Genomic DNA, 18,990 nt, shown 5'->3' with positions numbered 1-18,990 from the left:
AGATAATGAGATTTGAAAAAGCATTAAAGCTACTTTTTAAAAATAAAAATAGTCGCTGAAAATTCTGTGGATGAGTTTGATAGTTAGATAGGTCTGAAGAAAGAATTTGTGAACAGGAATCTAGAGTTGAAGAAATTAGAAAAATCTGGCACATGTCTCACAGAAGTTAGAGTAAGAAAAATCAGAGTGAGTGATGTAGAAGCACTATTTGAAGAGCTAATGTTGAAAACTTTTCCAAAATTGATGAAAAGCATGGAATCTCAAATTCAGGGAATACAAGTTCTTAACAGAACAAATTTCTTCTGAGGTGCATCAGATTGAAACAAACCCGGGAGGAGGGTAGCATGAAATGCATCTGGAGATGTGGGCAGGAGCCAGATAAATTGGATCATATTTTAAGCAGAGAATGCAAAGTACTGAGTTTAAATTTTGACAGATATTCCAGTCATTCTGTGAAGAATGAATTGCAATGGTTTAGATTGGAAACAAGAACAATTAACAGACAAGTGGAATAATCTACACCAAAAATGGTGGTAACTAAGTCTATGATGTTAGCAATAAATTTGAAGACATGAGGCCTAATCTGGTCTATGTCTTAGTGACTCGTGAAGGTTATGACATCCAGAAACACATAGAAGCTAATTCCCAGCATGGAATTCCTTGGCCAAGAAAAACAGGGAAGTAAAGGACCGAATGATTTCTCCTTCCTCCCATCTTCTCTTTTTCTCTCCCCCTTCTACCCTCCTTCCTTTGTTCTTTTCTTCCTCCTTCCTACCCTCCCTCCCTCTGGACTGCTCAAAGGCAGGGTTTCTCCTTGCATCCTGGCCAGAGATATTTCAAATTGTGCTGGACAGGTACACCTATCCATCAATCTGTTTTGGTATTCCAAGTCTTTGTGACTTTTATAACATTTGTCCTCTATGCTTAAGCCTCTATTCATAAGACTGTGGTCCATCCATGGGGAAGTTCAAAGCCCCCTTAAATGACAGAGGTTAGTTACTGTCCAAAAACAAAACTGTGAAAAATCAAAATGTAAAGGATGAAATCAGATAGTTACAGAAGTAAATTTATATCAAATATTACTCAATAAATGGGCAGCTAATTTATTGGGAATTCTAATCAAGTTATAAACTCTAGCAAAGAACATTAGACAAATGTAAACTATTAATACTAAAGTCATAGGGGCCAGTGCTGTGGTGCAACAGGTTAAAGCCCTGGCCTGAAGCACCGGCATCTCATGTGGGCACAGGTTCTAGTCCCAGCTGCTCCTCTTTCAATCCAGCTCTCTGCTATGGCATGGGATAACAGTAGAAGGTGGCCCAAGTGTTGGGCCCCTGCACCCCTGTGGGAGACCCAGAAGAAGCTCCTGGCTCCTGGCTTCAGATCAGCGCAGCTCCGGCTGTTGTGGCCATCTGGGGAGTGAACCAGCAGGTAAAGACCTCTCTCTCTGTCTCTACTGCTCTCTCTAACTCTGTCTTTCAAATAAATAAAATAAATCTAAAAAAAATACTAAAGTCATTTACAGAATAAAATGATGAAGAGAAAGAAAGGCATTTTAGGAAACCTTCCAACCTATCATGGAGGTAGTCTAGAAGGACCTAGAAGAGACTATTTACCATGAGCATTTCAAGTCACCTTGAATTGTGCTGGAATAAGTCTGGGGGAAACAGTGAGTCTCAAGTAATTTGAGGGAGCTTACTCTTCTCTTATTAACACTTTTATGGGAATTGGTGCTTCTCGATGGAGGAAATGCGAAATTAATCTGCTACAGAGAGGTGCTTTGGTCATCTTTACTACCGATGCATGGAGGACAGTAAATGATGAGATAACAGAGTAGACATAAAAAAAAGAGACTAGACGTGATATAATATTAGTAAATTACATGTTACCAATGCAGATTTTCCAGGATAATATAAAATTTTGGGATACCTATACAAGGCTTAATTTATGTAAAATGATGAAAAGCAAAACCCTATTATGGTCTGGATCCAATTTGCCTTTGGTACATTATATACCTTTATTTGAAAAAAGTGATCCAGTTTTTTTTTTTTTATTTGAAAGGCAGAATTAGAGAGAGAGAGAGAGAGAGAGAGAGAGAGAAGGAGAGACATGTTTCATTCACTGGCTCACTCACCAAATGGCCGCGACAGTCAGAGCTGGACCAAGCCGAAGCCAGGAGCCAGTAACTCCATCCAGGTTCTGCATGGATCCAAGTACTTGGGCCAACTTCCACTGCCTTCCCAGGCACATTAGCAAGGAGCTGGTTTGGAAGTGAAGCAGCCAGAACTCAAAAAGGTGCCCATACAGAGTGCTGGCAGCACAGACAGTGGGCCAACCAACTGTGCCACAATGTCAGCTTCAAGAACAAATGGTTTAAGTAGCATATTTCTTGAAACCAATCAAAATAAGTCTCAATAAAAGCGGTAAAAGTGATAAGATGCAGGTACATAGATACCTGTTTGGTAATTGACCCCATCACCAAGTTAGAATTATACATGGTTTGCTGGTGACACCTTCTAGATCATCATACACATGGCTACACCCATCTTTCCATCTCTCCTTGAGTATCCCCATGCCCTCCTCTGCTCCAAGGCACATGGTCACATACCACTCCATGATTATATACTAAATATGGCTTTCATAACCTTTGGTCACTGAGAGGCCAAGATTCCTTTTCTTAGATTCAGCTTCTTGCCTCAGTAGTCGATTAAACTACATCACACATCCACACAAGATGTGAGTAAATGCCATGCTGTGTAGCAGTCTGCTTCTAGAATGTGCTGTATAAGCTCCTGTTTTGGGTGAACATATTCTCAGCACAAAGGCTCTGAGATGTTTCTCTTCAGTTGTTGTTTCTTGCCTCTCTTATCGTGGATTGTTTAAAATATACTACCTTTTGCCACCTATTCACATTCTAAAAATACCTTTATTTATTTAATCTACCCTCAAGTGGTGCACACATCTTGTTTATTCGAATATGAGAACAAATTTTAGCATGATTTTAACCAATTGACATATATGTTTTTAGTTCATCTCTGGTTGCTCTCAGTTACTCCTTAGCCACATGTATCTTATAAGAAGGACAGAAGGAAGGAAATGGGTAGGCGGAAAATGCCTGCGAAAAGAGCTTCTTGCCTTTAAGAGTCTATCCAAGTATGCCACAGTATGCAAAAGTGGATTAGAAGAGAAAGTGTATTCTGGGTTAACAATGTGCTATAGAATAGGGAAAAGAACAGCCTAGTCATCCAGAGACTCAATTTCCAGTTCTAGGTTTGCAAGTGCTGGGATGACTTTTCACCATCACTTTTTAGATCTCAGTTTCTGAAAACAGGAAGTTTGTAGGTTAAAGCTGAAAATCTCGTTTCAATAGTCACTGGCTCTGATAATCAGTTATTATTTTCTTTGGGAATCACTCAGGACTATAGAAAAGATAAGTGTAAATTACCCTTTTTGTGAAGACAGTGTTCTTTGAAGGAAAGGGTACAGGTTAGAGCCTGATATACTTGGGCTAGAATCTCATCTCTGCCCTCTAACAGGCGATGTGTAGTGAAATTACTTAACTTTTTTCAGTCTCAGTTCTTCAGAGCTGAGAGAAAGGATGGATAGCCTCTGCCTCCCAGGATGGCACTCAGGCAATGATCAGAACATGTGAATGGCATGACTCACAGAAAATACTCAATAAATGGTAGTCATTCTTAATGTTACTGTTCTGTTTCTTGGTTTTAAGAGGAAAAGGTGCAGTAGCCAGCATTGTGGTGCAGCAGGTTAAGCCACTGCCTGCAATCCTGGCACCCCGTGTAAGTGTCATTTCAAATCCTGGCTACTCTACTTCCGATCCAGCTCCCTGCTAATGCATCTGGGAGAGCAGCAAAGATAGCCCAAGTGCTTGGACACCTGCCACCCATGTGGGAGACCCGGATGAAGCTACTGGCTCTTGGCTTCAATCTTCAGCAGCCTCAGCTGCTGCTGCCATATGAGAGAATCAACCAGAGGATGGAAGATCTCTCTCTCTCTCTCTCTGCCTTTCAAATAAAAAGTAAATAAATAACTTTAAAAGTAGTATTTGAATATTCATGTTGGTTATGTAAAGTGAAATCACATATGTATTAATTTACATGAAATTTCATGGGTATGTGGATCACACATGAGTAAGAAAATAACTCTATCCTGGATGCCTGCAGAACTACTGACAGTCTAACACGGATATGTAAAGACAGAGATGGTTAGAAAAGGACACGGATTCACCAATGTTATTTATTACTCCAAGTGCAAACTGACCTAGTTATGGTTGCTATAGATACCGTAATTTTGAATTTAATAATAATCTCTCAAGGAGTAGCAATTCAGCCCTATGAAAGAAGAAACTCAACCTTGGAAAGTGAAGAAACTGAGTCAGAGCAGCTCTCTGGTTTATCCCACACTGAGGGAAAAGTTGGAAGGTTCACAGGGAAGTCTCAGAACTAATTAAGCTATGGTCTGATGAGCTCAGTAACAAGTGTGTTTTTCCTATTCATTCAAATCCTAAAAATGCTTCTTAGCATAAGCGATTTACATGAGTCCTTGCTGCAATTATTAAAAATACATTTTTTTCTCCTAGTCATCTATAACTACAGCTTTTCATTTCCCAGTAAAAAAAGCACAGCACCTACTTGTAGTCCATATACTGAGCTCTCAACTAAATGGGTTTTTGCACAGACGAAAACAAATAAAATGAAAAAGGAAATGCCTGGAAAGTAGAACACAGGATCATTTGGTTTTTTTAGTCTATGGCATCATTTGATGGTCATATTTTACGAGTCTGTAGCGTATAATCCTACATATAAAACACAGTACTGTGACATGCACATTTAAATATGCAACCATAATATGAAGATTTTATTTTTCAATAAATGATTCTGAATTATTCATACTAGCAATAAAAAAGGGAAGCTAGTTGCTTACAACCAAAATAAAACTACCTTTCATTCCATCTAACATTTAGAGGTAGCTAAAACCAGTTAGGTGTAAGTTTTAGTAAATAAAAATGGGCGGAGTTGGAGACAGACAATAAGAAAAAGTCTTCTGAATTCTCTCTGGAAAAATGAGAATAGTTCATTACCCTGTCAATTTTTTTGACCCAAGTTGCAGTTCTGCTGAATAACTGTTAAATTAATCCTGGAAGATCATAAACTATTGGAAATTGAATCAAATAATCTGATTTAGACACTGGCATCATTAAATAGATGGTTTGTAAAAATTCCAGTGGCATTTTTTTCTTGTTTATGAAGGTGATTTTGATCATGGTCATGGCATCCCATGGACTTGCAAAGATGTTTCCCCTTCCCAAGATAAATTTCCCCCCAACAACCTTGAAAATCTTGTAATGGATGATTCATTACAGCTGAGACAAAGGCCCACCTACAACCATATGTCATTGCTAAAATTACTTCAGTCAAGAGGATAAAAACATTAGCAGGTTTACCTCCCTCCAATCCTCAACTCCCATCCATTGTTTGCTGACAGGGCTATTATGCTGCTGCTTGGCCAGTGCATTAACAGAAATTGTTGCTTTCAGGAAGCAGAGCAGTGGATATAAAACCACGGCTACACGATAGCAGGGCCACTGTGGACAATTTATAGTTGAATAGGGAGCTCTCAAAGCTGGCTTGATGGTCCTCTCACAAATGCATTAATGACCTCATCCTTGAGGAAATAATATTCTCTGATTTTCTTTTTGTTTCCAGATCTATATTCTCCCTTTCCAGGAAAGAAGGCACTAATCATAGAGAGAGAAAAAATTGCTGCAGCTTGCAGCTAAGCCTCTCCCAGAAATTGGTGAGCTGTGCATGTCGGCTGCTATGCCTGACCCCCAACAACATCACACATTTATTGATCTCAGGTCACGAGGGTTTGAAAGGCAAATAGCTTTAAGAACTGATAATGATCTAGAGTCACAGAACATTTAGAGCTCCCTCTACTAGGATAGAGGTGTGTAATAAGTGATTTCAGAGGCGGGGGAAGTGACTGTCCCCCACGGATGGGAGAAAACTGTCACAGAGGAGGGAACATTTAAACTGGGAATTGAAGGATGTGTAGAATTTCATCAAGATGGGGAAGGCCATTTGAAGTGTAAGAAACAGCTTGAACACACCAGAAAAAGAGAACAGAATATACAATGGATATGTGAGGCAGGATTGCATTCTCCAAAGATAGCTACAGTAATTCTTCCCATTCTGTATGATTTACTTAGAATGATTTTGATACTCCTCCTGCAGAGAAAAGGGGTCTATCTTTTTCCCATGAATCTGGATAGGCTGTGAGCCCATGGTAGAAAAGATGCTATGTGACTTGAATGCAGGTCACTGGGCATGGGGTTGTTGTGGCGCAGTAGGTTAAGCACACATTCTATATCAGAGTTCCAGTGAGAGTCCCAGTGACTCTGCTTCCATTCCAGCTTCCAGCTGTTGTGCCTGAGAAAGCACCAGAAGACGGCCCAAGTGCTTGTGTTCCTGCCACCATACAATGTAAGATGCGACTTGGCAATCCTGACTCTTGGCTTTGGCCTGGTCTAGTCTAGGCTATTGTGGTTGTTGGGAGGAATTAAACAGGGATAGAAGATCTCTCTCTTTCCCCATCCATCACTCTTCATTTCAAATAAATAATGAACCAATTTTTAAATGGTAGGTCATGAAAGATGATATCGTTTCTGCCTAGTTGTCATAGGACACTCCTTGCTGGAGCCCAGAGCTCCCATTGAAGTGTTTGACTGCTCTCAAGCTTCTGTGGGGTCAGACTAGGTCCTGCGAAGACATCAAAGGGAGAACACTTGACTCTGAAGAGGGGAAGATGCACAATCAGCTTGTAGCTGTTCCAGCCCCCACCAGTATCTTCCAATAACCACATGAAAGACTTGGGTTAGAATAGCTTAGCAGAGCCTTTCCCAGATTCCTACCCCACAAAAACTGTGAGAGCTCATACATTGTTTTTAGCAATTAAAAATTGGAAGTCATTTGTTATTCAGCAATCAGTAAGAGTAAGTAATTGGAAATGGAACCAGTCAGTCTAATTGAGGACAGAAGAATATCTGGATTCTCTTCTACATGGAGTGGGAAGCAATTCATTAAGTCTTTTTTTTTTTATTTGAAGAATGGCATGATTTGACTTATAGTTCATAAAGGAAACTCAGGAGGCATTGGGCAAGACGAACTGGAGTAGAAAGACACTGGAGACAGGAAGACCACCTGCAAAAATTCTCAAAAGTTGGACTGTGCTTAAAAATCCCTTGAGATGCTTGATAAGGTTCAGATTCCTTGGATTTGTCCCAAAGAGTAAAGAAATGTTAGTGGGGGAACTGCTCTTCAATGCCTTGGAGAAAAGAAAAGCATATTTGTGTATACTTGCTGTATATGTCAGGTAGTTTGGTAGGTAATTTTCAAATAGCAAAATGTTAAGGTCACAGGATTTCCTCCAAGATGAATGTGAATTTGAGTCCTTGTGCTAGTGTTTGTTAGCTGTGTCATCTTGGAAACAATATTTAACTTCTCTGAACTTGTTTCCATATCTATAAAATGGGTATTTTCTGCCTTCCTAATTTACCTGCATATACTTATTTATTTATTTAAAAGGCAGAGCAACAAAGAGAGAGAGAGAGAGAGAGAGATGAAAAGACAGAGAAAGAATGATAGGTCTTCCATATGCTGGTTTACTTCCCAGTTGGCTGCAACACCTGGGTATGGGACAGGATGAAGCCAGGAGCTTGAAACTCCACCTGGTTCTCCCATATGAGTGGCATGGGCCCAAGCACTTGGTCTATCAACTACTGTTTTCCCAGGTATAGGGATGGGGTCAGAAGCAGAGCATCTGGGATTCAAACTAACACTTCAATGTGGGATGACAGTATCACAGCTTAACTTACAGCACCACGATGCCAATCCTCTTACATACATTCATTGCTTAACACAAATAATTGCAAGATTTCTCAGAAGTATCATTTTCACCTTTCTTACCTCATTTAATGGACTCTTTTCCATTCTGGCTTCTACCTCTACCACTTCACTGAGCTTTTTTGAAATGTTTATAAATTACCAACATTATGCCAAATTAAAAGATCTTCTATTTCCAATTTTTTTGGCTAATTGGCAGGCTTACGATTGCTTTCTTTTGGAAAAAGTTGCTTTTAGACTTCTATAAAGCCACATTCTACTTCTTTTCTCCTATCTCAATGGTTGTCCTCTTCTGTCTTCTTTGTCAATCAAGCTTTAAGCAGCATATATATTTTAATGACTCCCAATTTTTTTAAAATCTAAAATTTGAACAGCAACTTCAGATTGAAAAATCTAGAGCTTCCTGGAAATTTTCCTTGCATATTTTATAGGTATTATAACCTTAATGTATCCTAAATAGAATTCTTGACAACCCCACCAAACATATTCTTATCTTATTCATCTTTATTCCTAGTATTAGAGACAGCACTAACATTTTACCAGTTATTCAATCATTCCCCTTTTTATTGATTCACCTTAATAAAATCATCTACATTTTTGTCAGCTCAATTGTTTTTTTCCAAAGACCTATTTATTTATTTGAAAGGCAGAGTTACAGAGAGGCAGAGGCAGAGAGAGAATCTTCCATCCATTGGTTCACTCCCCAGATGACTGCAATGGACAGACCTTAGCCAATCTGAAGCCAGGAGCCAGGAGCTTCCTCCTGGTCTCCCACACGGGTACAAGGCCACAAGGACTTGGGCCATCCACCACTGCTTTCCCAGGCCACAGCAGAAAGCTGGATCAGAAGTGGAGCAGCTGGATCTCAAAACTGTGCCCATATGGGATGCTGGCATTGCAGGCCTCAGCTTTACCCACTATGCCACTGCACCAGTCCCTCAACTTTTCAAGTGTATTTTGAATTCATTAATTTTCCTATATTGACTGCCACTAGCCTAGGCCAAGTTTTTCTAGCCTGGACTTTTATAATAATGTCCTTTTACTTTTTCTCTGTCCAGTTTACCACATTATTCAAATAATGCTATTTGTGGTTTGGTAATAGGAGTTTTACAAACTAATAGCACCCTTATTCTTAGAATCCTGAAAAGGATGATTGTATTACCCAATCTATACCCTGTCTTCAAAAGTATAATCTCACTCATGATGCTGTACTTAAAACACAAACTCAAAAACAAAAACACCAAGTCTGAGGAGCTTAACAATATAAACAATCCTTTCACGCTCAAACTACACAGCTATTAACGGGTGCCTATGGCCTCTGCTCTGAGTCATCTAAATTCCAGGACTCACACTAATACAAAAATCTCTGGCTGGAATCTTACCAGTCTTCATGGATGAGGGAAGAAAGTTATAGCAAAACACACATAGTGTTCTTAACACTTGCCCCACAAATGACATATAAAGCATTTCAAAGTTTGTGGAAAATAGAATTAAAAGACAAGTTTTAAAAAAGATAAGTTTATTTTGGTGCCAAAAATACTGAAATCCATGCATTTTTAATAACATATTTTCTATGAACTTTTTGAGGACCCTTTATATGCATGGATTTCAAATCTTTTGCACAAAAATAAATACATTTTAATTCCATTTTCTGCAAACTTTTTGATGCCCCCTTGAAAATCACTTTCAATAAATTTATTAGGCTAAAGCAAGTTACACGGGCATGCATTGACTGAAACACTAAACCAGAGCAAGGCAACAGTTTCATGTGCTTGAATGGAGAATTGAAAACATGTGATGGTTAACTAGCCCTTATATTACAGGTGAAGACAGTGGGAATTAGACTTCTGTCCATTGTAACATCATGAAACTGATTTACATCATAGCCAAGATTAAAACTGGGTCTTGATTCACCATCTGGTGCTTTTTCTAATAATGAGCCAAGAACTGCCTGCTTCCCCTTCCAGATTAAATATGTTTAAGCTTTGATATCAGTATTTTACTCAAAGTAATATAAATTCCTTGAAGAACTTTCTAACCTTTTGCAAAAAAATATGATGTGTGGACAGATCAGAAGCCTTGTTCCTCCAGCATTGCTGATGCTCTTGAAGATGCCCCAGTTCCAAAACATTCCACGCCTCTCTTATCAAGCCATTCTTATTTCCACAAAACTAGATCATGTTGCATGTTGCTGATTCTAAACACTTTGGCATCAGAAATGTCAAAGAAGTAAGGAAGAGAACTGTGACTCTACATGTATACTAAGCACTGTCTATTAAATCCATTAGAAATGTATTCACTGAAAGAACTCCATAATGGCCTAGGGAAGGGCAGTTTGTTTTCCTCTCATTACAAGAAGTCTACAGGGGGATGGCTGCTGGTGTAGATTTAGTAGCTTTATGGTATTGGAGCCTGTAGATCTCTTAATCTTTTCTCATGGACACAGCATGGTCGTGACTACTCCATGCATTACTTCTCTGGTTAAACCTAGAGGAAGAGGGAGGTAGAAGCCAGTTGTGATTGCTGCTTTTGTTAGAGAAGCAAAAGCTTCCCCAGAATCAATACCTTTCTCTTCATTCCAGCTGACTACCACTTGCCAGGCCTGAGGTTAAATAGCCACTCCAGTGGCAAGGGAGACCAGAACACTAGCAAGCAAAAGGGTCATTGGGTGGCCAAGCATAATGATGCCTTGAATGAAATAGGGGTTCTGCTGTCAAGCAATGGGGTAGATGGGGGTAGTAATGGAGATTAAGTAACTAAAAGTGTCTGCCCATTCATGGACTGATTAAAGGGGAGTTTGAAAGACTTGATATTTTCTTTATAAAGATTATGTAGAGGGGCTGGCGCTGTGGTATAGTGGGTAAAGCATCTCCCTACAGTGCCGGCATCCCATATGGGCACTGGTTCAAGTCCCAGCTGCTCCACTTCTGATCTAGCTCCTTGCTAATGCACATGGGAAAGCAGTGAGGATGGAACAAGTGCTGGGGCCTCTCACCCACACAGGAAACTCAGAAGAAGCTCCTGGCTCCTGGCTCTGGATTAGCCCAGCCCCGACCATTGTGGCCATTTGGGGAGTGAACCAGCAGATGGAAGACTCTCTCTCTCTCTCTCTGCCTCTGCCTGTCTGTAATTCTGCCTTTCAAATAAATAAATAAATCTTTAAAAACAAATTCATCCAACTAGATGTATATATTAGGGAGTTGTTTGAACATAACACAATTCCACATTTGCTTGTATGTGATTCTGCCCTCTTGAAACACTAGATGAATGTGGAAAACTGTATCTAGATGAACCATCAAAGAATAGACAAAATTCACCACTCACTCCCCTCAGACATTACCAGTGACCTTAGCTTATTGCCTTTTATGAGGTACGCTCATCCACAGCTGGTTTTATACATTCCTTCTGATTTCCAATAATGAATCTTCCATCATTTCACAGTTAACTCATAAACTGCAAACTTTCTAAGGCTCATGTCCACAAGAAAATGCCAAATCTTTTTCAAGATAAAAGGCCATATTTATTATGGTATTTGTGTTATTTGTTTTTATACAAAGATTTTATTTATTTATTTGAGAGGCAGAGTTACACTGAGAGAGACAGAGAAAAAGGCCTTCCATCCACTGGTTCACTCCTCAGATGGCAGCAATGGCTGGCATTGGACTGATCCAAATCCAGGATCCAGGAGCTTCTACCAGGTCTCCATGTGGATGCAGGGGTCTAGCACTTAGGCCATCTTCTGCTGCTTTCCTAGGTGCATTAGCTGGGAGCTGGATTGAAAGAGGAGCAGCTGGGACATGAACTAGTGCCCATATGGGATGCTGGTGCTGCAGGTGGAGGCTTAGTCTACTACACTACAGCACCAGCCCTGTGTTATTTCTTAAACATGCATTGTGCAAAATCATGATGCCATTTGTATTTGGTTTCTGTGTAGTTTCTATGGGTCACTGGCAAAGTTTCTGAGTGTCATGTATTGAAACCTTTTATTTCTCCTAAGTTCTGTGGTTTTATTTTCTTTTACAATTTCTCTTTTTTTTTTACATTTTATTGGAAAAGGGAAAAGAGAAAGAGAGAGAGAGAGAAAGAATTGATCTTTCATCTGCTGGTTCACTCCACAAATGCTCCAACAGTCAGGACTGGGCCAGGTGGAAGTCAAAATCCTGGAACTTCATCTGGGTCTCCCTATAGTTTCAATAGCACAATTTTGGTATGGTAATTTTTCTAAATAGAATATCTCTGATAGTTACCAGGTGAATAACATACATATAACACATATTATGTATAAAAGAATATGTAAATATTAGAAAATAATTAGATTTTTTAACAAACCAAAAGGCTCATTTTACATCTTAAAAGTGTATGTGCCTAATTGATCAAAAAGATAGGTTAAGTGTTGAAGAGATTTCACAAATAAGACCAGTGTCTGCAAATAATGAAGGATAGAATTAAAAGGGAGAGAATGATCCTGTGGGGGAAGCAAGGATACACAGCCGACTCGTAGAATGGCAAATGCCCTAAACAGCACTCTGGCCTCAGAATCAACCCTTGGGGCATTCAGATCTGGCTAAAAGGCCAATGAGAGTCTCACAGGCATGGAAAGCCAAGACTCTGTGGCAAAAACAACCTAAATGAAAGATCTCGGTGAACAAGATCCCAGCAGAGAGAATGGGCCATCAAAGAAGGAGACACCTTTCTCTGAAGGGAGGAAGGAACCTCCACTGTGATATGGCCTTGACTAAATAAGTTCAGAGTTGGTGAACTCAAGAGGCTTCCACAGCCTTGACAGCTCGTGACAAGAGCCTCAGGTGATTACTGATGTCATAAATAGGAGTGTCAATTGTTAAATCAACAACAAGAGTCACTGTGCACATGTTCCCCACGTAGGATCTCTGTCCTTAATGTGTTTTACTATGAGAGTTAACGATAAAACTACAAGTCGAACAGTACTAGTGTGGCTGTGTGGTTGTGTGGGTGCAGTCTGTTGGAATCTTTGCTTAGTATATACTAAGTTGATCTTCTGTACATAAAGATAACTGCAAATGAATCTTGATGAAGAGTGGGATGGGAGAGGGAGTGGGAGATGGGAGGGCTGCGGGTGGGAGGGAGGTTATGGGGGAAAAGCCACAACAATGCAAAAGTTGCACTTTGTAAATTTACATTTATTAAATAAAAAAAAGTGTATGTGCCTTTAAAAGTATTTATTGGCTGGCGCCACAGCTCACTAGGCTAATCCTCTGCCTGCAGTGCCGGTACCCCAGGTTCTAGTCCCGGTTGCTCCTCTTCCAGTCCAGCTCTCTGCTGTGGCCCGCGAAGGCAGTGGAGGATGGCCCAAGTGTTTGGGCCCTGCACTTGCATGGGAGACCAGAAGAGGTACCTGGCTCCTGGCTTCGGATCACCGCAGCGCGCCGGCCATAGCGGCCATTTGGGGGTGAAGCAACGAAAGGAAGACCTTTCTCTCTCTCTCTCTCTCTCTCTCTAACTCTGCCTGTCAAAAAAAAAAGTATTTTTTAAGTGTACTTGGGAGGCCTTGCTAAAAAAAGACTATCAATTGAATTAAATAAGACCGTTCAATATGCCAAACTATACATAGATGTCTCTGTAGTGGGTAGAGATTTGTCATCTATCTTTTAAGATGGTTATGCAAATTGTGTTCAGCCCCCACATCCTGAGCTAGGAAGATGGTTTTTAATCTCTCTCCCCCTCACTTACAAATCTCGTCTAACAGGAGTTAATTGAGAGTCGGAGTGGGCAGCACACGGCTGGCTGCTACTCTCCTTTTCCTAGAGAGGAGAGTCTGTTCTCCTCCTCAGGGTCTCTGTGTTCTTCCCTAACAAGGGCATACAAAGCTCTGAGCACATTCCCAGAGCTTCTGAGGCTTTCCCCCTTGAGAGGTGCCCACACGCACCAGGAAAACAACTTCAAAAACATGAATGACGCTCTCCTCACAATGTGCCTTTCTTCCTCCCTGTCCTTGCCTTCCTCCTTCCCCTTCTGTGTGCCGTCTCCATTTCAAACATTTTTCCTCCTCTGATTTCCCCAAGACGGGCTGACACCGTGCTTATCTTGCCAAGCACCAGGACATGGGACGCGATGGCCAGGGCAGCATGTGGCGAGTGAGAAGCGGAAAGGCCTGGCCTCTGTGGCCACCCCTCCACATCTGGTACATGCTCCGAGGTCCCTGGCAAACGTGAATCTTTATTTTCTCAGGACTGCTGAGCAGGGCTTGGCAATTTTGTTTTCAGTAAATAGTCCCTGAATGTTTGATGTTGGAAGGCAGGAGCATTCCTTTGACTGTACACAGCACAGATGAAAAAGGATCCTAACCCCACCGCTGTGATGCAAATTCCCATAGCTGCACAGTGGTTCTGTGGGCTGCAGGTGAGTGACCCTAGCCAAAAGCCACAGGGGTGCCATCTGCCTCTAGGCAGCAGGGCACAAGGTAGTGGCCCGGGTACACCTGTAACACACTCATGGGCACACAGTACGCCCACAAGCTGCAGGTCACTCTAACGTGCGCTTGTCTTCCTCGTTCATTTTCCTCTTCCCCCACCCCCAGCCCATGCCCCGCACAATGGGATTTTTGTTTGCTTCAGTAGCACGTGACGGTGCAGTCCCTGCTTTGCCTAGCTCTGTGCTGCAGGTCTCTCAGGTAGCAGGTGGCAGCTTCCCCCTTCGGATTCTAAAAAAGAATGACCTCATAGGGGTGGGGCTCTGGGACTCCAGGTGGCAGTCAGGGCCAGGTAACCCCAGAGTGAAGCTGTTTAGTTAGAAGGGGGTGGTTAAACTCCTTCCTCCAGTGGCTTTCGCCCCTACCCTGAGGCACCTTAGCAACCAGCCGTTGCCTGCAAGCCTCGGGAGCTTGTCCTTGCCTCCGATGGAGCCCAAAGAAGCTACTGGGAAAGAGAACATGGGCACCAAGAAAAGGAATCTGACCTTGCTGAGGCCCAGGCTGTACATGCTGGAGAGAAGGAAGACTGACACTGTGGTTGAGAGCAGTGTTTCTGGGGACCACTCTGGTACCTTGAGGAGGAGCCAGTCTGACAGGACCGAATACAACCAGAAATTACAAGGTAACCACAAAGAAACCAATCGTCCCAGGTTACAGCACTCCCAGCTCTGTCTCTCCTACTCTTGCATTTGCAAGGAAAACACTTAAGGCAGAGGAGAAAAACCCAATGCTATTTCTCCTTCCCTCAAAATAAGAAAGTGAGCGTGACTCCTACATTACAGGGGGAAAATGTTATGTTGTGGTTTAATAGTTAGAGTCCATTCTGAATTATTCTAAATATTGCCTTATTTTCTGAGGAAGGAAATAATTTTCCCCTCCCTGCTCTTTTCCTCCCCCACCCCCTCACGACTCAAGAAGTAGGAAGCAGGAGAAAGCAAATTATTTAGAAACCTGCAAAAGACAGTTCGTCTCCATAGATGGGTGTGAGATGTCCCACGGTGCGATCTATCCAGGTAATTGAACTGAACTGTGCTTGTGGTTATCTTAAGCAGGGACATGAAGGTACAATCATGTCTGTGAAAAACGAGGCACACTGTAGTCAGCAGGATGGTATAGCAGGATGTGCTGAAAATCACTTAGGTGAGCATTGCCTCGGAGTGAATTGAATAATGCCCCAGTACAGTAAGAGATGTTTAGCATGCTGTGTTGAATGACTTTGGAGGAAATAACTTTAGTTTATATCGTAATGGTTGCAAGATCATTTGGCACAGTTATTAGAACACATCCTCTGTTGCAGGCCTTGAATTACTGCCCCTTGCCATCCTCCCTGTTTTTCCCTCCCTTTCTCTCTAGTAAAACTTCATTTTCATGTTGACACTGTGAGCACTTTGAGTCTCCCCTGCAGTACCTGCTCTGTGATCCCTCCAGAACCTGCCTTTCCTGCTTTCACCACAAACTCCCAGTTTGAGCTCTCAGCACTCTACCATGAGCTGTCATTGTGGACTTGAAAACCAGGAGGAGATTAGAAAGACCAACAGGACATTTTTGCACTTAGCAGATCTCCTTCCTCAAAAATGAGCTTAGATTCGGTTATGCAAATTAATTAATTGAAATGCATTTAAGTTAAATCTTTAAAAATTATTACCATGAGTTAATGTTTTTTAAAAAAAAAAATTCTAGTAGTTAAGCATGAAAGTACAGAGTCAGCTTTATCCTAAAAGAATTTTTTATTTAATGAAGGCGGGATGTTGTTTGATCTTTGAACTTAATTTTTCTCAAGGCAATGGATACATTGAAAAGAATTCAAATTTTAGAGTCATGCACGTTGGTTTCTAAGCCTGTCTCCTTAAGGATCAGCTCAGTCTGTGGCAGACTAATGATATCTACCACATAGTGCTGTTGGGAGAATGACAGCATACAATTACATGAAACATTCAGTATATTGGCCGACACATGGAATGTGCTCCATGAAGAACAGTTATTTTTAATTTTAGAACTAATCGGTACCATAATGATAGAACAGGATTTTCCCTCTATTAATTCACATTTATATACCTTATTAATCTTACTAACCTCCTTGAATAAGGAGACCACTTATGGAAATTCAGAAGTTCATTGCTTTATCTAATAGTAGGCTTTTTCTAATTTTTCTAATTCAGTATCTTTCTGGTTCTGATTTTCTATTAGCAAAATAAAAATGGAAAATAATTTTTGCTACCCACTAATATTTAGTACTTCCTAAACATATCTAAAATATAAGTCTATAGCCACAAAATATAATAGATGTGTTTTGGTTACTTTGAGGAAGACCTTGGACTTGTTGTAACATTCCATTTGATCTGGGCTTTCCTATACCTGGTAGATTTAATCTTTGAAGGTGGACAGAACAAATCAGGAGTTAATTCTCGTCCCTAGAACTATGTGTGCTTGAGAAGAATCTCCAGGGAGTGTAGAACAGCACACCAGAACTGTAAATATAGACCAGCCTCCGGAGAAGTAGCATTTTTTTAGATGTGACTCTTAAAAAAGTCCAAGTAGGATATCTAAAGCCTAATACAGCATTTAGCGTGATTCTACTATAACTGCTTTTGGCAACAATAGAAGGCATTCTTCTCATTAATGTTTAAAGCAACCGGTTCTGTGGGGTTGCTCCTTGGCCTGTACAATACCCATTATCATGCAGAGGAGTTCTAAATCACCTTGCAATGTCAAACTTTTCCTCTGCCACCTTGGGCTGGGTAGCCCCCAGGAGGCATTGAACAAAAACTTGTGCTGGTTAGAGCCCTTGGAGAGATGGCCCCAAGCCCTTGCAAGGGTTTTCCCTGCTTTAGAATACTGGTGTTTTCGGGCACTTCCACAGTCCTCTAATTATGTTGTTGGTTGGCCCTCAGTACTGTGATGTTATTTGAGTAAAACAACTCATTGATCTAAGTCTCCAGAAGCAAATTCTCCAGGTTCTGGAAAATATAAGATCTTTTCTTCAATGTCCTGGAGCTTGCCTCTAAACTGATACACGCAGCCTACCTGTTTAATTCAATTTCTGACATCACTTAAGTAGTGTGAATCTTAAATGGCAATAATAAGCTTTAAGGATGGCACACTGGGTGAGAACAACTAGATGAGAACTACAGAACATGACTTTAATGAGGATATTCTAAAACGTTCATAGAAGATCAACATAATTATTCTCACCAAGCTTCAAGATGTACAATAGTGGTCCCATGCTAAGCTGTTAGGTTCCTTTACTTCTTCAACAGACTCATTTAGTTAATTGGCATTTATTGACTATGCTGTGTGCTCTGTCTTGGGGGTTAAAATGGTGGGCAAAAAGAGACTATACTCCAGGCATGACAACTACTAAATCATTAAGAAAACAAGCTTGGCCTTTACTCCAAAGCATTTAAAGTCTGCTGAGGAAAGACAGGTAAATAAGTAACCGCAATAAAGTGGTGTGATACAAGTAGAGGTGGGGCCAAGATTTCCATCAGAGGAAGAAATGGTCTATTTAGGGTTGGATGGAGGAAGTTGTTTGATCTTTGAGAGGTGATAAGATGGGGAGGGAGAGAAGTACAGAATGGGAAAAGAAGGGTATTTTTCCTCCTCATTGTACTTAATCTCCATCTGAAATTATGTTGCTTCCTTGTTGATTGCTTATTGTTGACTATTATTTCCTCCTCTGCACTTAGACTGGTGCCCAGCACATAGTAAGCACTCAGTAACTGTTACATACATAGAGTGAATGGCATGAATGATCTGGCCCAGCGAGGAACTGATATGAGGAAGGTCACTGCTGTATGACATAAGGGCCCTTGGATATATGTATCTTCATATGAGAGGACATGTCTCTACTAATAAAGATATTCTTGAGTTTAAAAAATACACATACTAGACCTAAAGTGCACAAAATTGCTCATATAACAAATAACTCTTAGTGTCTTTTATACCACATAACAACCATACCTCAGTTAATTCCTCCTCTGCCATTTATAGCAAAATACACGTTGTAGAAACCCAAATTGACCAATCCATTTCTAGCACCCAGAGTTACATCTTTCCAGCTTCCAGGCCAGCTCCGCTCCTCATTGTCCTTCTCCTGAGAGCCATGGAGAGGATATAAATTTAGTGGCTGAGTTGTAAAAACTCAAGTAACACTTGGTATCAGGGTACTTCAAAAAGTAGATAAGGGATTTCAAAAATTTCTTTTTGCATCAAAAAGTTATTTAATTGCATTTTCTAAAATCTTTTGAAGTGCTGAGGGGTGTGCGTGCATGTGTGTGTGTATGTGTGTGTGGCTACTTGGGGCATATATTTCTTCAATGACTGAACTTTTAGTAAAATGGTTACTGGTTAACATGTAACAGTCTCTTCTGAAAACTGTATGCCAATGATAGTACTGACTAGAGACTTCCTGTCAGTATGGGAACTGAGTGTTTCATATTGGACGCCTATCCCCAGTGTGCTAGTATTTGGTAGGTAATTACTTTGTAAGAACTGAGTCTTCAGGAATGAGATGAGTGCTCTCCTAAGAAAAAACAACAGAGAGCTTTCTTCTCTCTCTGCTGTACGCTCTGTGAGGCTACGGGAAGGTGGCCATCTGAAAACCAGGAAGCAGGCACTAGG

The 18,990-nt window shown here is 40.8% G+C and overlaps 1 protein-coding gene across 1 annotated transcript in view; it reads left to right on the top strand.

Annotated features, from left to right (window-relative positions):
* Positions 1–14,796: 14,796 nt before the first annotated feature.
* The window catches only part of ARHGEF38 (Rho guanine nucleotide exchange factor 38), a 137,850-nt gene continuing 133,656 nt past the window's right edge, over positions 14,797–18,990 (top strand). Inside the window, exon 1 of the mRNA XM_062199132.1 lies at positions 14,797–14,992. Coding sequence (XP_062055116.1) covers positions 14,797–14,992 — 196 coding nt within the window. The remainder of the gene's footprint in view (positions 14,993–18,990) is intronic.

This window comes from Lepus europaeus, chromosome 8 (assembly GCF_033115175.1).
Source record: "Lepus europaeus isolate LE1 chromosome 8, mLepTim1.pri, whole genome shotgun sequence".
NCBI lineage: Eukaryota > Metazoa > Chordata > Mammalia > Lagomorpha > Leporidae > Lepus > Lepus europaeus.
This window is presented reverse-complemented; position numbering and strand designations above follow the sequence as displayed.